General features: G+C 43.8%; 1 protein-coding gene across 2 annotated transcripts in view; it reads right to left on the bottom strand.

Annotated features, from left to right (window-relative positions):
- Positions 1–20461, bottom strand: part of Dcdc2 (doublecortin domain containing 2) — a 154488-nt gene that overhangs the window by 92214 nt on the left and 41813 nt on the right. For both annotated transcript variants that reach the window (XM_029468605.1, XM_021180583.2), the window contains exons 3-6: positions 14641–14717; positions 14398–14529; positions 9489–9635; positions 7090–7144 (exon numbers count right to left, since the gene is read on the bottom strand). In XM_029468605.1, the coding sequence (XP_029324465.1) occupies positions 7090–7144; positions 9489–9635; positions 14398–14529; positions 14641–14717 (411 nt within the window). The remainder of the gene's footprint in view (positions 1–7089; positions 7145–9488; positions 9636–14397; positions 14530–14640; positions 14718–20461) is intronic.

The following is a 20461-nucleotide window of genomic DNA, read 5'->3' as shown; positions in this document are numbered from 1 at the left end:
AGAGAGAGAGAGAGAGAGAGAGAGAGAGAGAGAGAGAGAGCATATGTGTGTGTGTGTGCCTTGTTTAGGCAGGGTCTCTCATGAGTCTGAGAGTTCACCGATTGCCTACACAAGCTGGCCAGAAACCCCCTGAGAGTCTCCTGTCTCCATCTCCTTCCCATAAGGCTTTTAAGAACACACCAGCATGGCTGGCTTTTTATGTGTGAGCTGAAGATCCAAACTCAGGTCATGGAATTTCCCAGGCAAGAACTTCATCCACTGAGTGAGTCATCTCCTCCATGCCTATGCTGAAGTCTTCTAATGTCTGAGGTACTAGAAACATCTAATATGTGGTGTAGCTTTCGAAAAAAGCCATCAGAGACAGCACATTATACATATGTGAGAACAGCCAAGAAGCAGCCAAAATTTATAGGGTGCATTGCAAAAAAATTTTTAAAAAAGTGCTAGAAGCTACTTCAGCCACAGTGATATATCAAATATGAAGAGCCCTAAATATAGCCTTCAATGGCCTCTCCAACCTAGGAATAGTAGTGGTTCCCCTGGGTTTCGATCCTACAGCTTCCTAGACTCTTTCCAGGAAGATCTAAGCAACTCCAGCTTCCTTCCTTCTTGGAAACCCATTTCCAACCCTCATAAACTTGCACTCAAAAAACAAAAACAAAAACAAAAACTTGCACTCAGAAGGCCATAAAAGACCAAGTCTGAGGTCATTTTGTGAGTTGGCCTTGCTGAAGAGCTCCTACAGCGCACTACAACTCCATTGACATCTCGCTCACATGCACCTACCGATGGCAGCTATGAGCTGCCTATCCTGACAGCAGTTTCAAACCTACACTACAGAATGCAATTTGGGAGATAGGAAAATTTCTCTTTAATGTACTTATGATTTGCCTCACAGTGACTTCATGATAACTGATTGATTCGTGGCAGCAACTGAGTCTTGAGTCAAGACCATGGAAATCCTAATATTTAACCCCAAACTACTGACCATAAAATGCATTTGACCGGACATTAACAAAAACTGGCCAGTTTGCTTTTCAGCGTTTCTGTCATTTTCACCTCTTTGCCACTAGAGGGCGCCCTGATCCCGTGCGTTGGAACAACGGATAGCGAAGGATCTGCATGCATGGAGCGTTCTTTATGAAAATAAATCACTTTTCTTTTTGATTTTGAGACTAGAATAATAACCTAAAATTATTCTCAACTTATCAACTTCTGCATTTCTCCCACTTATCAGTCGCTAGAGCGTTTTATACGATGAATTCTACTAGTTGTTTTCAGTCTACTTAGATCCCTTATATTCCTTCCCCTCCCCACTCTCCCACCCACTTTCCCGTCCCCACTCCCCACACCTTCTTCTCCCATCCCCGTTCTTCTTCATGCAATAAAACAATCAATAGGAAGCTGTGTGCGAGACACACGTGCCTCACAATCTGGTTCTGCGTCCCCTTTAAGGTCAGTGCTGAGGGAGGTCGACAGAAGCACCTGAAGTAGGAAGCTCCACCCTCCTACACAGGCCTCTCACTCATCCCCCTCCCGTGGGGCTAGACAGTTAATGATCTATCAAGCCCAGCGTTCTCCAGAGAACCTATTAATTATAGAAAAGGTGTAAATTAGTTCTGTTAAAAACCAAGCTTGTGACTGAGTTTACTGGCATAGGACGCGGTGGCGGCTCACTGCCAGGCATCCGCACACACCCTGTGTGGGTTGAATGAGAACTCTGTGTGCGCCAGGCACCATGCTCTAGATTGCTCTCTCCTCAGATGAATACCAACCATACAGCAACAAACCTTCACTTATTTTCTCTTCCTTTGTCCTGACCAAGTTCCTCCAAGTTATTCCCTACTTGACATCAAAGGCACCAGGCATAGACTTCTAGAGAACACTAGAGAGGGAACCTATACACAGTCAGGGTTTTGAAACCTCTAGAGGTCCAAGAACTGCAACTGAGCCCCGGAAGGAACTGCACCAATAGCTGATGGGCAAGTAAACTGACCAGCAATAACACACTCAAAGAGGTTTTAACAGAGAGCCCTCCAGTCAGCCCTGCAGCCACAGAGCCCAGGTACCTGCATCCCGGTACTTAGACTCCAACCACCCTCTGCCTCTTCTATTCTTTCTCTGACAAGTGTTTGCCATAATGAACTTTAAACATTACAAACCAAGGGATGGAGATGGGGCTCAGTGGTCAAGAGCACTTGCTGCTCTTGCAGGAGACCCAAGATGGGTTCTCAGGACCCATGTCAGACAGCTCACAAACACCTCTAACTCCAGTTTCAGGGGATCTGACACTCTTCTAGCCTCCATGGGTACCTACTATATTCACGTACACACACACACACACACACACACACAGATAATTTCAATTTTTTTTTTTGTCTTTAAAAGTATAAGTCAAGGGCTGGAGAGATGGCTCAGAGGTTATGAGAACTGATGCTCTTCCAAGACGTCCTGAGTTCAACTCCCAGCAACCACAAGGTGGTTGATAACCATTTATAATGAGATCTGGTGCCCTCTTCTGGCCTGCAGTCATATATGCAGGCAGAATGCTGTATACATAATAAATAAATCTTTTTTTTAAGTATAAATCAAATGCTAGCATTCTCCCTTTAAGTCCCTCAGTGGCTTCCCCTGGAGGCCTGGGTGCAAGTCTTGCTTAGGTCTGTCTGACTAGGCTACCAGCCCCTCCTTGTTCAGCACCGACTGCCCTGGTATTCTCTCTCCCCTTCACCTATGAAATTCTTTATCAACAACTTGGATAACTTTGGTTCTTCTACCTCAGCTTCCTCCCTGCCATCTCCTTCCTGCATGATTGGCTCCAAGACATCTCCGTCCTCCTGACACACACACAAGGACTTGAAAGATCCTGTAAGATCGTGGTCAGTTTCTTTATAACATTAAATGTGTATAGCCATTCTTGGCACTTAGTAAATACATCGTCAACAAATATGTGTTGAGTGAACAGCTGACTGGATGAATGGACTGATATAATAGGTTGATAGAGCGAATGGGTTGACAGGTGATAGAATAGGTGAGTGGGTAGCTTGTAGTGTGGAGAGATGGATGGCTAACACAGCGGATGGATAGATGGATGGACAGATGGATGGATGGACAGATGGATGATGGGATGGATGGATGAACAGATGGATGATGGGTGGGTGGGTGGGTGGGTGGATGACAGAGTGGGTAAGTGCATGGCTGATACATAGATGCAGATAGGTGTCAGGGTGGACAAGTGGGTGGGTAAATGGCTGTTGGAGTGGATGAGTGGACGGTAGGCAGAGTGGATAGCTGAATGTCTGATAAAATGGGTACGTGGTTCTTAATGGAGTAGAAGGATGCATGGCTGAGAGGGGAAGGATGTAGAGCGGACGAAGCTTATAGATGAATGACAGAGTGAAGGATGGAAGGCTGCCGAGAAGAAGGGCTGGATGGTTGGTGGAGTGGGTAACTGGATGGCTCTTGGAATGGGTGGATGGATGGCTCACGGAGTTGACCGGGGGGTGGTTGGTTGTGTGGTTGGTTGTATGGGTGGATGGGTGGTTGATGGTTGAAGGATGGATAGCTGATGAGGTGAATGGTGGGTAGCTCTATCGGCCGATAGAGTCCGTGGATGTCACCAACAGCATGAATAATGAATAGCTGGATATTCATAGCACTCTGGGAGCACTGGGAGAAGAGAGACAAACTGTCATTGTAATTTTTATATTTTAGCATATGAGGGTAGGTTTAACCTTAGGAGCCTCTTTTCTACAGGATGGAAATATACCTTATATCTTTGAGTCACTTCTTCAGTGAGGCCTCTGTATAGCTATCTAAATAGGTTTTCTCTTTTTAGACTCTCATATTGTTCTGAAGGAGGTTTTTTATTTTTTTCATTTTTATCATACTCTGTAGTTATCTCTGCTGACTTACGGAATTGTTAGGTCAACAGCTATCTCCTGCAATAGACCACAAGCATCAAAGAGATGCCTGTCTTTTTACTCATCTCTACCACCCGGGGGGGGGGGGCTCAGTACCCGGTCAGACAGACACCTGGACAGTCAGGCATCATTCTGGGTTATTCACATGGTTGCAGAAACCTTCCTAAGGAAGAAGCCCAAATGAAACATGTGTCTGAGACATGTGCTGCCGAGCAGGAACTATCTTACATCTTTAATGGAAATTTTAGCTTTTCAGATTTCGTACCAGCAAATACAAACTTGCAAAGCACAATAGCGGGGAATGTGAAGGGCTGAGTTGGGACCCTGTGACCCTGGGTCGGTTATCCAGTTACACTGGGTCTCTGTAGTTATACTGTGCTGCTTGTCTGTAGAACTGTGAGAGTGGAGAGCTAAGACTGACGTGGCATGTACACAGACAGAATTCTGCCACAAGGCCCAAAGGAGAACTATGAGAACAAAGTACAATTCTTAGGGCTGGAGGGATAGCTCAGAGGCTAAGGGTGCTTACTGTTCTTGCAGCGCACACAAATTCAGCTCTTAACACCCACCTCAGGCAGCTCACAGTTGCCTGCAATACCAGCCTCAGGGCCTCTGACACCCTTGTCTAGCCTTGGCAGGTATCTGCATTGATGTGTGTGCACCCCCACAGAGGCATATACACATACTTAAACATAAAATAAACCTTAATAAATTATTTCCCAAAACCTTAAACGTATGGGTTTCATTTATCATTTTAATGGTGAAGATATATATATATATATATATATATATATATATATATAGAGAGAGAGAGAGAGAGAGAGAGAGAGAGAGAGAAAGAGAGAGCTACTGATATAAATTCTCCCCCTCTCCTCCTCCACCCTGAGAAGTTAGATTTTCTAGGCTTATGTCACCTGAGGCTGTCACTGAATTGTCCCCTCCAGGTTACTACTCACCCATTCCCTCAGGCTACATTACTACTGATGCCTGTCTGGGCTATGCTAGGCTGTCCTATGTGCTAGCACAACCACACAGTGCCTCAAATCAGGTCATTATGTGGCTGGACAAACTAACTCAGCATCTCTGAAAGGAAGCCATTACTAATTATTTCTTCTGCCTAGCCTCTTTCTAGTCACTGAACGACCATTTTCTCTGGCATCTGAGCTCAAAGCCCTGTGGTTCTCCCTGCTTCTATCTTCTCCATCACCCTATCTACCCGACCAGCAAGCAAGCTCTGTGTCTTCAGGAATAATAACCTCTTCCAGCTTCCCTTGCTGTCTGCCTTACCAAGTCTAGACTCGGCATGTTATACACCCAGGCTTACCTAAGGAATCACACCAAATAAGGCTCTCTCTGCATAAAAGATCTGAGGTTCCTCAACTAACTCAGAAAGCATCTTTCTTTAATCTCACAGGGCCTCTCAGGCCTCCTCTACTCAAGGAGAAAGATGGACTTTAATGCTGGAGTTCAGGGTCATAAAGAAATTGACTTCTCAGGCACATCACCCTACACATGCTGAGGGTCTCTGTTGAAGTTTGTTTAGAGATTCACTGACCACAAAGTGCGAGGTTAAAAATCCACACTGCAGAGCAAGCAGGTGCATGGTGACCCTCTCTGCCATTTGCTCGGTGGAAGGAAACCTTTGTTACTTCTACACTGCATCTTTCCTGGTTTGTATTGTTTGGTTTGGTTTGGTTTGATTTTGTATTTGTTTTGTTTTGTTTTGTTTTCAATTTTAAGTACAGAAGCCAGGGGCTCCTGCATTATGTCTTCAGGATCAAATTTAAGAGAAGGAAAAAAAGGAAGGAGGAAGGAGAAGGGAAAAGAGAAAATATTATTTCTGAACCTAAATTCATGGCTTTTGTCTTGCTTGTCACTATTTAGGTCCTGGAGAGAACTTGGCACAGTGGGGTCTTGGGTGGACACTGAACACTGGCTACCATGTTCATGGCATCTCTCCGTACCCATTTCTCTATCCCCAATGCCACCCTCCTCTGGAAACCCTTCTCCTCGACTGCGTCCGCTAAAATCTACACTAGAATTCAAGGGCACTGCTCCAGTTCTATTCTCTTGGTGTTCGTATACTGGGTACTCAGTGTCGGGCTGTTTACAACCTCCCAAGTGGCTTGCTTTCTTCCCCCTAGAGTGTGAAGACTATGGAAGGCAAGAGCTTCCGTAAGTGGTAAGCGGTGCCGTCTCCAGGAATGAGTGTGAAGTCCAATGATATGAACACAAAACTATCTTTCTCTTTTGTTAAGAATACCATGAAATAAAATAGTGGGGAAAGATAAGTACACGCCACTAGGAGACAATATCACTGCTCAGCAGGCACCTACAGCACACCAGAACACAACCGCTGACCAGCTCATCGGAGCGGGATAGGAATGCCAGAGCAGTTCTGATCTACTTCTGATCTACTGAAGCCCCTGAGAGATCAGAGATCCCTGAGTCAGAAAGACCCACTGCTGCAGCACTCTGTAACAAAGTGGGCTTCACCTCAGGGCAGCTAGGGATGGGGCAGGGCTAGGAGATGTACAGCCATGCACAGTGGGAGTTTGGGGGGGGGTGCTGCATGCAGGCTGGAGGTTAGGGGCTGAGCTGGAGTATACAGGGGAGGTCACGTGACGAGCTGCAGTGCACCATGGAGGTTAGGGGTAGCTGCAGTGCAGACTGAACTGTCAGCGGATGAACCATCCATTGCAGACTCTAGTTCCCACATCCCAGGCACATGGCCAGTGCTTGCTCAGTGAAGGAATGACCAGGAAGACTAAGCATTTAGGATGGGTCTTCATTTTTAAGATCTTAACTGTACAGAGAAGTACAACCGAGGGTCACCATCTTCTTACCTAAAGTCCCTTTTCGGTCTTTGATAGACACAGGAGACGAGACTACGGAAGCACCATGGTGACCTTGTGAGGACCTTACAGCCCACAACCACAACATACGCTGCCTCACGTCCACACGAGGAAAGGGTTTTGATTCTATAGTCTCAAAGCATTGGCTCTTGTTTGGGATTTCAGTCATGACACTGAAGCTCTCACAATGTTTCAGGTAGTTGCTTATATGCCACTAGGAGCTAAGACCTATTCTTTCGGATTTAATTGAAACCCAGAGGATGGCTCTACAGAGAGACAGAACACTAATGAGGAAAGCTGCTGGTACTTACGCTCCCTTTAGACTTCCTGGATCCAACCATGGGAGGGAGTGAAGACGCTTTCTGACTGTGGAAACAAATTGCAATTTGGACATCTGAATATAGCTCACAAATAAAGCATGATGTATGACAATCATTCTACCCTGCTATCACCACCCTGTCCACTGACCTGTGGTCAGTCCAAAATTAAATAAAATCTCAAAATTCCATTCTAAATTATTCCTAATAGTTTCCTGAATATGGCCTGACTTGATGCTTATAAACTTTTAATACAAGTTTTTTTCATAATTTAATTCAAATTTCCAAACTTTCTATTATAGATAAAAAAAATAAACATTTCTGAAACTAAGTGACAACCATGCCAGATGAAGTGAAAAGCAGTAAATCTGTTGGGCATGGTGGCACCCATCTATTAATCCTAGCCCTAAGGAAGTAACCTCAGGGATCAAGAGTTCAAGGCTGGCCAAGGTTTCACAAGACCACTCTGCCTCAAAATCAATAATTACAACACTGACCACAAATAATGTAAAAATAAAGTATATTGTGTACACTTGAAATGGAAAAGAAAGAAAAATCATGGCATTTATACTGAGAGAGTTTTTTAAACTAGTCAGTTATCACCAAAAAGGAAAAGAAGGAGGAGGGGGGAGAAGAGGAGGAAGATACTCTTTTCTTAAGTTTCAGATGTCTACGTCATTAGAAAAAAGAAAATCACCTGAAATAGTCTCCAAGAATACGAAGGCATGTCTATAATGGTGAACCTTGGTAATGTGTCTGAGAGAGGCCCCAGAGCCTCAGTTTTTACATTACCACCAAGTACCCCATGCTGCTCCCAGAGAGCTGACCAGCATTGCTAAGCACAAGTTGTTCAAGGATTGGGTTTCATGGATTGGGTAATCAACAACCAGTCTCCTGGCAAAGAACTCTAACGTTCATGAAGGCCTGGGCTGTTGCATAGTCCCAACACCCCTGAAAGTTTACTCTTACTCTCTAGAAGCCTAAGCAAATCTCCATGAGCCTCACAGGATACAAATTAATAGGAACACACTGGTGTCCTCTGCAGAGGACAACCATGAAAGGCAATTTCAAGAGCCAAGAGGCCCCAAACTCAGCGCAGAACAACAGAGATGGATCCCAGGTATCTGCCACTGGCTCAAGACTCTGCAGCACAGATGTTAGGCTATGCATGACACCCTTGAAAAGGGTATCTCCAAGAGAAAAAAATCATAATACATCATGTGTAACTGAGGTTCAAGCCTTGCTGAGGAGACATCTCAGTGGATAAAGTACTTGTGATACTTGAAGACTATAGTTTGGGTTTCCAGCACCCATGGAAATACTGGGTGGTCACAGAGACTGGCTTGTAATCTCAGGGCTCAAGAGGCAGAGATAAGGAATCCCTAAAACAAGCTACCTTAAACTGAATCAGCAAGCTGTGGGTTTGAGAGACCTTGTCTCAAAGGATAAAACAGGAAACAACCAAGAAAGACACTTGACGTTAACCTCTGACTTTCACATACCATGTGCAAGCACACACACACACACACAGAGAGAGAGAGAGAGAGAGAGAGAGAGAGAGAGAGAGAGAGAGTCTTATACTCAGCCTCCCTATCTTTGCCAGTACAATTACATTGCTTTCGTATTTTATGGCTCTTAAAGAGGATGGAGGGGGTGTAAGCCAGATGAGGTTTACCTCCTGGGATGAATCCCTGTCATCCCAGAAATCAGAGGTGGAAGCAGAAAGAGCATGGGTTCAAGGATAGTTTGGGATACATAACCAATTAGAGACCTTTCTGGGCTACAAAAGACCCTGTTCTATAAATACATACATACATACATACATACATGTGTAAGCTACTGTAAATTTCTATCCAGACCAACTGAAAACTTGCTTGTTCTGACTGCACTGTTAGACTCTAAAGTTGTCTGTGAGATTTACACAGAGAGTTCATGGCCCATCATTTTCTTCACAAGAATGGAGCTTTGTATTTAATTTAAATTTGGTGCAATACAAGGTGCTGAGTCTTTTACAAATTCCATCAGCACATTTTATGCAAGTTTTCAGTCATGAATGCTGCCATTTCTAGCTGATGAATGCGACTCTTGGCTACAGAAAATACTTTTTTGTTTGATTTTGATAGAGGCTGGCCTTGAACTCACTCCATGGCTAAGGATGACCTTACCTTCCTGATACTTCTGCCTCCACCTCTGTGCTGGGAATACCACATACACCATCTTACCTTGCATCATTACACATGTGTTTGCATGTTCCACATGCAAGGGAGCACATGAGATAGTGGCCTTTCTACCCCACTGCCCACTCTTGCTCCCCCCACCCCTTTACACTGATGTCGCCCCGCAAGTAAACAGTAACTAAGGCTGAGAGTGTTTGAGCAAAGATGAGGACTTACCCGTAAGGCCTTCTCATTGCTGACTTGTCAAAAAGTAACTCACTGTACGGTAGTCTCTTAAACTTATCTCTGCCGACGGCCACATAGAACTGTCCATTCTCCAGTTCTGCTCCACTCTCAACCAGTTTTCCTTCTAACGTATATAGCCTGTTGAAACACCACATCCACAATTAGAACCTCCACAGCATTTAGAGAGCTGCTTAGAATCATAACTAAGGTACTTCCTCCTTGATGGGGCTCACCAGTTACTCTTCCGATCACTGGTTCTGAAGTCAATAGATTGGCCAGGAACCCCCCTTCATACTGGAGATCTGGGCATGATCTTTGCTGAACAGGGGCCTGGCACCACAGAGACCCCTTCTGGTACCATAGAAACTTGCACAGAATGTATTTGTTTTCCTTAGTTATTATTTAGGGGTAGGGCAAGCATGTGCCACATCACAACTAAGGATAGAAAAGGCAGCCTTCAAGACTTGGCTCTCTCCTTCCAGGAGTGACACTTGAGTCTTCAGGCTTATGCAAGTAAGTGCCTTCACTCACTGAGCCACCTCAGCAGCCTCAGGTCATGGTGTTTAACTCAAGCTTGGCTTCCATGGAAGATTTCCTGAGTGATGTTTTATCAACACTGCCAGTAAGCGTCCTGCCCCATTCTCGGTTAAGGATAGCCTCTGGCCAAGGTACTACAGCCAAACACATAGAAGTGGGTCAGTAAAAAAGAGGTGAGAGGGAAGCGGGGCAGGAGCAAGGCAGCACTAATGATGCAGAACTGCATAGCACGCATGCCTCTGCCTCCTTTTTTTAGCCATGCCTAAGCAGGAGAGTGAGCAGGATTGTCCCAGAGCCGTGGGGTTCACAGAGCCTCCTTTACTGTAAAACTGCTGCTGTGACTGCAATTAATATGTCACTTATTATAAGAATACTGATTTTTTTACTAGATGGTTTAAATTATTTACAGACTTTTTTAAGAGAGGAGAGTAGGCCACTAGAAAACTAAACTATGACAATAATGCAATTTTTAAGATTATATACAAGAGTAGTTGTAAGTTTTGACATAAATTTTTCAAATGTCTTATATTACATAGTAAGGTGAATAACAATAATAAAAACCTTCTAGTGCTAGGGAAGTTGAGGTGAGAACATCGTGAATTCAAGGCTAGCCTGGGCTACACAGTGAGTTCCAGGCTGGCTAGCCAGGACTACAGACCTTGTCTCAAAGACGTTAAAAAAAAAAATCCATTGATATCAGCTTAGCCATATCAGAAGAGCCAAGAACACTGAAAATATCCACAGAATCCATGAGAAGTAGTAGGACTAGTCAGCATACAGATGCTAACATCTTTGTATAATGCTGTATCACTAAGTCTGTATAAATAGCAGCACAAACCAGATTTCTGCACTGAGACCACCAATCTCAAGCAAAAGCACCATAGCCAGTCCTCAACAGGGAAGCTGTCCTGTCCATCAGAGGGTGCCTGGCAGCACCCCACCCTTCCCCTGTCCATCACAGGGTGCTCAGCAGCACCTCACTCTTTCCCCTGTCCATCACAGGGTGCTCAGCAGCACCCCACCCTTCCCCCTGTTTATTGTAGGTGCCCGGCACCCGACTCTGTCCTCTAAGTGGGCTTGTTCACATGCCCAGTTGTGCTTACCAGACACAGATGCGTATCTCCTGGAAGCAAAACCACCTGGCTGAGACACACTGGCCAAGAGCCAGACAGCCAGACATTCTTCACCCTCATTCCTCCAAAATAGATTCAAATCAGCAGTTAACTGTTACACTAGAAATTAAAAGGCAGTGTAGTTATGGACCCCAGGACCTCCCAGCCAAGAGCTGGCTGGTTTAGCCTGCAGGTAGATAAAGCCACTGAGGAAATTCCAACCTGTGACTCATTATGTTTCATGAATGTAGCCCTTATTGACCTATTTCCTTCTGTTGCCTCAAAGCACAAGAATCATGAAAAGGGGGCTGAGCCAGTCTCTGTGGATGCTATTGGTAAATTAATATATTGATGCATAACAGGAAGGCATACTGACTTTCTCCTACTAAATGAATATACTGAGGAATAACACTAAGACATATTGAGATTAAGTCAATATACTGATGCATAACAGAAAGACTCATCAGTGTTCTATTAGGGGAAAGTGCCAAGTGAGTGGCGCCAAGTCTACCATTGAATTAACAATTAAGCTTCGCAGTTGGATATATTAGCTCACACCTGAGATTGCAGCACTCAGGAGAGACAGTAATACAGAGTAAGTTCCAAAGCAGCCAAAGTGAATCCCTATTTCAAGAAATCAAAATTTTAATTTCTCTAAATATTCAACAGTATGGGAAATGAGTGTTTTTTTATTATTTCTGTTAGTGCTTTCATATCTACTTACTTCTACCTAAGAGTTTGTTCATGTTTATGAGAAGATACACTTAGACAAGAAACTTTATGGTGTGTACAGTTTATATTACTTGTTCGGGAAGTCAGCACCTATGTAGATGTCAAAACATAAACCTATATTTTCTTTTTAAAACTATGCACAATCAGTCATGTTGACTCCCTACTGATAAGGTTTAAATAAAAGTTAAAAAGCACAAAGTGAAACAACATAAAATTATTTTTATAGTCCCAGAGCCAGGAAGATTGGGGCTGGCGATAAAATTAGTGAACACAGAAAAAGACTGAAAACTCAAGATATTTGTATACAAAAGTAAAATGCAAACTGGAAACACATTTGGAACTTACATGCACACAAAGGGCCAATTTCTCTAAACATACAGTGTTGCTGAAAACCAATAGGGCAACTGTGTAAGGAGCATGATAGGTTTGTGCAGGATGGGTGTAAGCACATGCCGTGTCTTTAGAAAGTAGCTTTGGAGCTAAGAGTGCCAGCTCCAACCAGCCTGCTCAGTTTGCCATTCAGCCATGTACCCAGTGTCAGCATAATCTTGGACATCTAATTTTCCTCTTTGGGTCTCATATACCATAATTATTGAAAGATAATATTTAATTCATAAGAACACTGAGTTAATTCATTTAATATATAAAATTATTATAAAACACCTAGAATGCAAGAGGAAAAATCAACAATCCTGTATATCAAATAAATAAAGATCAAGAAACGATGAAAGCCACTTATGTGTGAGTGCCGTATCTGTGTGTGGTGTGTGCATGAGAAGTGGTACCCTGCCACCCGCACACACGACAGGAGGTGGTGTGCTGCTCTAACACTCCCTATCTTACTCCCTTGAAACAGGTCTCTCACTGAATCAGGCGCTAAGGTGACTGACATCGAGCAAGCCCCACAGCCCTTCCTGTCTCTGCCTTCTGAGTGCATGTCTTATGGGCGCCTATAACTTACCTCTGAGGATGCTGCCGGTAGAGACAAAAGGATTGCTGGAGCTGGCAGCCTGCCTGGCCCTGGGCTCAAAGAACTGAAGAGGAGAGGGGTAGAGCAAGATGCATAACACCCCCCTCTGACCTCTGTGCACACACACAGGTCATGTGTCACACACATGAGTGTGCACACACTACACACACATGCACCCACACACCACACCATGCACACAGTACACATAAGAAAGAAAGGAGGGAGAGGAGGAGGGAAGATGGTAGGAAAGAAGGAAGAAAGGGAGGGAAGAGAGAGAGGAAAAGCTGACAGTGTACATACTTGTACATGCATAGAGTATTTCTGGTTCTAATTTCTATGGTATAAAAGCTACTCAGGAAAGGAAGGGTGGATTGAAGGTCAGAGAAATAGTTTAAATTTACACTCTCATCCTGCTTGAATTTTTGTCATACATTCAGCATTATTCTCAACTAAAATAGTTTATACTTAAATTTTCAGTGAAGATAAAACCATAAGATAAACATGGATTCAACTAAGGGTGGGGTACAGTCAAGTTACTGTAAGCTGTGGCTGTGCTGTGTGTGTGTGTGAGTGTGTGTGTGTGTGTGTGTGTGTGTGTGTGTGTGTGTGTGTGGTGTGTGCATCCAACAGGCAAGAATGTGTTCACTGTGCAGTTTCCTTCCTTCAGGAAGGAAAAAGAGAAGACAGGCACTGAGGAAAGTGTTTGGAATTTGAAGGGTATGAATGTGTATTTGTGTGTCCCTTCATGTATGTACTATATATGTATTCTCAATGTATTCTTACATCTATGTCTCTCATACCACTATATGTTATTTATCCTTTAGCTGACAAAGAGATCATTTCAAGGCCAGGTGGATGGCTCCGTTACTAGAGGTCTTGCCACCAAGCCTGACAACTTGACTTTCCACCCTAAGGCCCACATGGTAGGAGTGAAGCAACTCCCAAAAGTTGTCCTCTCATCTCTACGTGTGCACTGTAGCCCACACGTGCCCCCAACACCCACACATAAATAAGTAAGTAAATAAATGTAAAGTTTTGAGACAATTTCATAGGCTACACCATAGTTTAGATGTTCATTTAATTTCACTGAAAATGCTTTTGGCTTTAATTTAGATAACCTCGCCTATCTCACCTGTCTCTGCCGTAAGACCACCTGTTCTTCCTAGCATCTGTCTGAGACAGACGGTCGGAACCTCTGAATGAACAGTCCTGCCTCTTCCGGGAAAAGAAAGTTAACTATGAAACAAGAGGCTGTTCCGGCTAAGAAGTCCTTCTCCCTTAAAGTGAGATGGTGCTTGCTTATGACTCCACACTAAAATACCAAGGACAGGTAGCGTGTCCTGATGTGTTCCAGCATGCCAAGTACTGTTGGGAACAGCCCCATTGAAGTCTCGTTATATATGATAGTCTTCATATAAAGAAACGGAAGCACCCTAAGTTTAGCGGAATTGGCCAAACGTCAAATCTAGGGGTCAGTGACTTCAGAGCCTTTGGGGACATCTTCGAGGATTCCCAAGCCGTTCCCCTGTGGGAAGATGTAACAACGCACCTGTGGACAGCCCCACTCCGGAGAGTTATTTTCTCTGTGACCATTTGTAGTACATGATCCCACTGATTTAAAGCTTTTTTAGGGATGAGGAGGCGAGAAGCCGGGCTTATGAGGTCTCCATTTGCAATCAAGCTGTGAGGGGAAAAGAAAAGAGGATCGTATCTGAAACAGTCATGCTCATCACATTCAAGTTCCCAACCCCCAAGGAAGTACACAGCCAATTAATTCTGCCCTCCAACTTACAAAATGGTGCAGGGCTCATGCAGTGACTTCCTGAAGCGGGCGGACACATTGATCCTGCTGTGAATGACAGGTTTCACCTTCAAAAGCAAAGGGAAAGAGATCAAAAGTTCCCGACGGGGAAACTGGATGCTATCTGTTACACTGAAATCACTAAGGTAATTCCATCTTGTTCTGACTCCACTTTGTGTTTGCCTAGATAGTTCTCAGCCTCATACTACCTCACTCCACACAAAGGCAAAAAACATTTGAGATTCCCATGGCCTTGACCATGGTCCGGATGTACTAACCAAAGTAATTAAACTAGGAGAAAAGCATAAGACAAAAGTAGCTGGCATTAGCCCTGACAGTGCCGCACCTGCAGATAGGAACCTAGGATAAGTGAGGGGCTTCGCCCAGCAGCTATAGAAACAGATGCCGAGACCCTCAGACACACATCTGGCAGAGCTCAGCACTTCCTGCGCTTCCTCTTCAAGGCCTGACTGCACTCTGCACCATGGTTTGCATCTCTCCTCAGGCAGTGGCTGCAGCAATAGCAACCAATGACAGTACTTAGGGTTTAGGGGTGAGGTCCCCCATTGTACTAATGTGCTTTCTGTTGGTATTAGAAACACCATGACCAAAAGAAACCTGGAGAACCAAGGGTTTATTTGGCTTTTAATTCCCATTTACAATCCATCACTTGGGGGAAGTTAGGGCATAACCTGGAGGCAGGAACCAAGCAAATACTGCGAAGAAATGCTGCTTAGTGGCTCGCTAGCTTGCTCTTTGACACCATCCGGACCACCTGCTCAGGGATGGCATCAGCCACAGTGGGCTGGGCCCTTCCCTCCCCTCCCACATCAATCACTAGTCAAGAAAGTGCCCACAGCCTTGCTTACAGCCCATTCTGATGGAGACATTTTCTCAAATAAGGCTCCCTCTTCTCAGAAGACTAGTTTATATGAAGTTGACAAAAACTAATGAGTACGCCCAAAAATTGAAAAGAAGAAGAAGAAGAAGAAGAAGAAGAAGAAGAAGAAGAAGAAGAAGAAGAAGAAGAAGAAAAAGAACAGCAGCAATTTTGCCTAAGAGCAGCTGTCACCTATTGTGCCCTGCTGCCCAGGAAGTGCTATGCTAACTTCCATATTCTGCGCTTCTTCTCATCATCGTAACTACTCGATCGAGCGTCATTACCATAGACATCACCGCTTGAGGAAGCTGGAGCTTGGCTAATTTGTCTAAAGCACATGTAAGAAGGCACATAACTGCGGTCTGTAACACCAGCAGCATTCAAGGAGGAGGCTGAGGCAAGAAGGTTGTGAGATCAAGCCTGGACTACAAGGTGAGGCATTGTGAGAAGAGCTGTGGGGGAACAAAGGAGAAGGGGGTGGGAGTTGAAAGAAGAGGAGAAGGAAGAGGAAGGAGGAAGAAGAAGGAGGAATGAGGAGGGGAGAGAAGAATAAAATGAGGAAGAGGAGGGAAAGAGGAGGAGGGAAGGAGCCACAACAGCAGCATTGTTAGGGAGGGGCCTGTGGGCAGCTCGCTATAGCTGGGCTCACTGCTGGCTGAAGGTTAGCCCTGAGTGATGCGTGGCAGCCTTTCCTCTAAAAATGGTCCATGTTTAAGGAAGAATCCGGTCATTCTCCAGTGGCTGAAACAGTGCCCATGAATGCAGCTGCCACTTGTACAATAAATGTCGGTTGAAATTCAATTAAAAACTACTCTAACTTAGAATCGAGTTTTAAAACTTTAATGGTAGCAGCTTTTCCAGTTTTATTCCCACAGGTGTTGGCCTTAAATTAATACTTAGAGTAATGCTGGTGTTTTGTTTCATTTTTGTTAAGTGCTTAGCACGTACCACCTGGGCCTCAACAAAGTCAAGTACCCAGAGAAACTCATGGTAAAAAGGAACTGCCCCTCCCACTCCCGTACCATAGGCACCAGGGTGGAATCAAAGGTAGCAACCTTCAATAGGGTCTCTGCGTGTTATCAGCACAGATCCAGCAAACACAAAACTTTTAAGTTAAGTGATGGAGGGCTGCGGCCACTCAACTCTTTGCTTTCTTAATTTGGTGATCTGCTGTGGAAACTGTTTCACACTGCTACTGTGAGGGAGAGCTGCTTCCTGCTGTCTGCACTATACCCCAGAGGTGCTGTAACTCAGCCAACCTCCCCTGAAGCAGTCCTTGTGTCTCAATGTCTCCCACTCATTTGCATAAATCTGTACATTTATCTACACAATCAACAATGACAACTGAGAATTTTCTGAAATAAAGAATAAGCAATTCTTTTAGATTGATGACATTTACGACAAGATCAAGTTGGTCTGAAGATCTCTTCATTTGCTTAGCTCATACCATTGCATAAAAACCTAGGCTTAACACACAGGTCATGCCATCTGCGACAGGCTTGGGGCTTACATAGTCCATAGAAGACCTTAAAGCTCTATAGCGTGTTCGATTGCTCTTAGGTCTTAACAGGTTGCATGTGAAGGAAGCTCCGCCCAGGTGCAGGACAGAGCTTCCTGCTCTGTGCCTCTGACAGCCCCTTCCTCAGAATCCTCCACCTCCTGAGCACAACTCTACTTCCTTGCAGGCAGCTCAGCTGACAGCTGCTAGGGTGCCCACAGTCTTTTCCCCAGCACTTAGTGTGCTGTACTTACTTGGTTTGCAAATCGCCAATCCCCTGTTACCTTAGGAACGTTCAGCGTTACCCAGTGACATAGTCAGCATGGACTATGTCAGCTGACAAGTTTTTCATGTGTATACACCTTGTCACACACTCACTGGTAGTTTAAAACCCTGTTGGGTTGTTGAATTAAAGATAAGTAAGCTATATAAAGAAATAACTTTGAAGCTCTTATCTAAATTATTTTACTTTAGTAATTTAGAGAAATAAATATATGTGGTTATAAAATAATTTTGTAACTTTATTCTGAATACAAAATTGAGAATAAATTTGAAAAACTATCATGGTGTTTGTGTGAATACTGGTTATTTTCTCCGTGGTTATTTTTAGCATGGCACAGATAGTCTCTAAGGGTCCGTGATTAACCACCTAAATTGAAGACTAATCTTAATTATACGCAGCTCAGTCATACTAACTAAATACCTGCCTTGTCATTTTCTACCAGACCAATAAAAGTATCTGAAAAACAAAGTGATATGTCTGAATCATCTAAGAACATCATATAAAGCAATTTTACTTTTTGAAAAATTATATTTTTGCTTTTTTTTTGAGACAGGTTCTTATGTTTCCTAAGTTTACCTCAAATTTGTCATGCAGCCAAAATAAGCCTTGAACTACTGATCTGCCTCCCTCCCTCCCTTCCTTCCTCCCTCCCTCCCTCCCTATCATTTATCTGTTCCCATCTACTCTCTTTGATTTCTATTACTCATGAGCAGAAGTGACGACTTGGTCAGAATTTCCCATCTCCTCCTGGTTCATTCTACTACCCTACTTCCCAGTGTGTTAGGAATTTTGTCCCTTTCTAGTCCTTGGGTTGGGGGGGGGGACATGCAAGCCTGTGGGAGGCAGGGCATACTAAATTACAGCATGGGCTATGGAGACCCAGACCCGGCTCCTCCTCCCTAGCTGTGTGTCGCTGTTACTTACTGACCTTCCTGCTCCCTCTTCCCCAGCCATGTCCTTACCAACCTCTCATGACTGCTGTTTCACTCTGGTCTCCTACAAGAAGATTCATTCCCACAAACAATTAGTGATGCCCATTTATTTGGGTCTCAGTTGCAGGTTACAAACCTGCTTAGCCTGTTCACCTGCATGACCTACCCCTGGTGTACCAGGTCTGAGTGGGTGTTGCTTACTCTGCAGTCCTGATGTACACTCCTCCAGACTCACATCATCCTCTTGCTAATACTGTTTATGTCACAGGTCAAGGAAAAGTGTATGCGCTGATAATGGAATTAATAAAAATTTAAGGACTCTTGTTCACTATTGTCTCCCATTATCCAGAATCATAATATTGATCACCAGTAGCACATGGCCAACAACTCTCCCAGAGCTCTGGAAAGTCCCCATCCCAGAAGACTGGGTTTAATTTATTATGCATTTAGATGTGATGTTATTGAAAATACCATTTAGAAGCATGCATGATGAGTTGGTTGTGACAGCACACTCCTGTTACTCCAGCACTGGGGAGGGAGGGAGGGAAGGAAGGAGGGGAGGGAGGGGGAAGGGACGGAAATGATAGATAGGTAGATGGTGGTCAATAGAGATAGCTAGAAGATAGGTAGACAGATAGCTGATAGATGAGACAGATGATAATATAAACATAGAAGACAGTTCAAAGTAGATAGACAGTAGAAATAAAAGATAGATAACAGATGATTGATGAATAGATTAAAGATCAACAAATGATAGATGATAGATAGATAGATAGATAGATGATAGATAGATGTTAGATAAATGATAGATTAGATGAAATAGGTAATATATCTGTTAATCAATCAATGTGGAAAGGTTGGAATAATTCTAAGCTAACCTAAAGAGTTGCTTAGTGAGCTAATTGTGCAGCGGCAGCAGCACACCCTGGGCTGCTCCCAGGGGCTGTTAAATGGCACTTGCCACCTTTTCAACCCTGGACCAAGAAAAGCAAAGTCAGCCTAAGGACCCAAGGGAGCAAGCAGAGTGGATTCTCACAATCGGACGAGCGCTCACCTCCTGTAAAAGCCCCTTACACTGCTTAAGGGTTCCGTTTGCAATACTTTCTCAAATGCCGGGCTATTTAGAGAAACAAACGCACTAAAGGGAATCATTTGTCAAGTTCAGGCCAACATACGTTAGGTTTTAACTCTCCTCTCCTGGTATATGTTTTAGGGACTTTGAAAATCTTTGAGGAAACTTTATTACTTTGCAAACATTACCCAGCATCAAAAAGGAAACAAAGTCCCTTGCAAAATATTTAATCAATGTTTACCATTTTTTTTTAAATAAAGGATAAAAAGTTTAAAGATACAAAAAAAATAAATAATTTACCTAGGAATCAATATAATAAATAGACATAGCCAAGTATAAATTGTCCTAAAGAGATTTTTAAAAACCATCCAAGGATCTGGGCATGGTGACCTAAGCCTTTACTCCCAGCATTCTGCAGGTAGCAGCAGGTGGGTCTCTGTGAGTCCAAGGCCAGCCTAATCTACATAGTAAGTTTCAAGCCAGCCAGATCTGTCTACACAGTGAGATTCTACCAAAAAAAAAAAAAAAAGTGTGAAGCTCAATGTCAGAGAACCTTGTCTGGGATACATACGGTACTGGGCTTGATCACTGTTACCCACCCAGAAAAGAAGAGTAACAGCTGTCATCGTCGTCATTCCTTACCCCAACATCACTATTTTCAATGGGATAAAGGACATCTAAAGCCAGTGCCACAGTGAGCACACACTCCACAGGACTGAGCCTGCTCTGCTGCTGACCATGGCCCTTATAAGTGACTTCTGAAAGAACCTCTATCAGGGGATAGTTCATTCTAGGAACCGTCCCTAAACTTAACAGATAAGCCATTTGTCATAAAAATGCTCAGAGTCCATGACCTGAAAAAGACACCTGAAAGAGAAAGACTTTACAGCAAGAAGTGAAGACTGTGAGCAGCCACGTCAAGACTCATAAGAAAAATGTAAGACACAGGCTCACTCCTGCTTAGAGGGAACAGGATAGGAGTCAGTTGCATCTGCCAAAACGAGGAGAGCTGGAAGGCATTTTTTAAAGCCCACAAAGTAGCTTAAATTTCAAAGAAATCTAATTTCTAGAGATGACCTAAATTCTAGAGAGCACAAGTTCGAAGTAAGAAGAAATCTAAGATTTGCATGCCCAGGATGACAAACCT

The sequence above is a fragment of the Mus caroli genome, chromosome 13 (assembly GCF_900094665.2).
Source record: "Mus caroli chromosome 13, CAROLI_EIJ_v1.1, whole genome shotgun sequence".
NCBI lineage: Eukaryota > Metazoa > Chordata > Mammalia > Rodentia > Muridae > Mus > Mus caroli.
The sequence above is the reverse complement of the archived record's forward strand: the minus strand, read 5'-3'. Positions and strand labels throughout refer to the sequence as shown.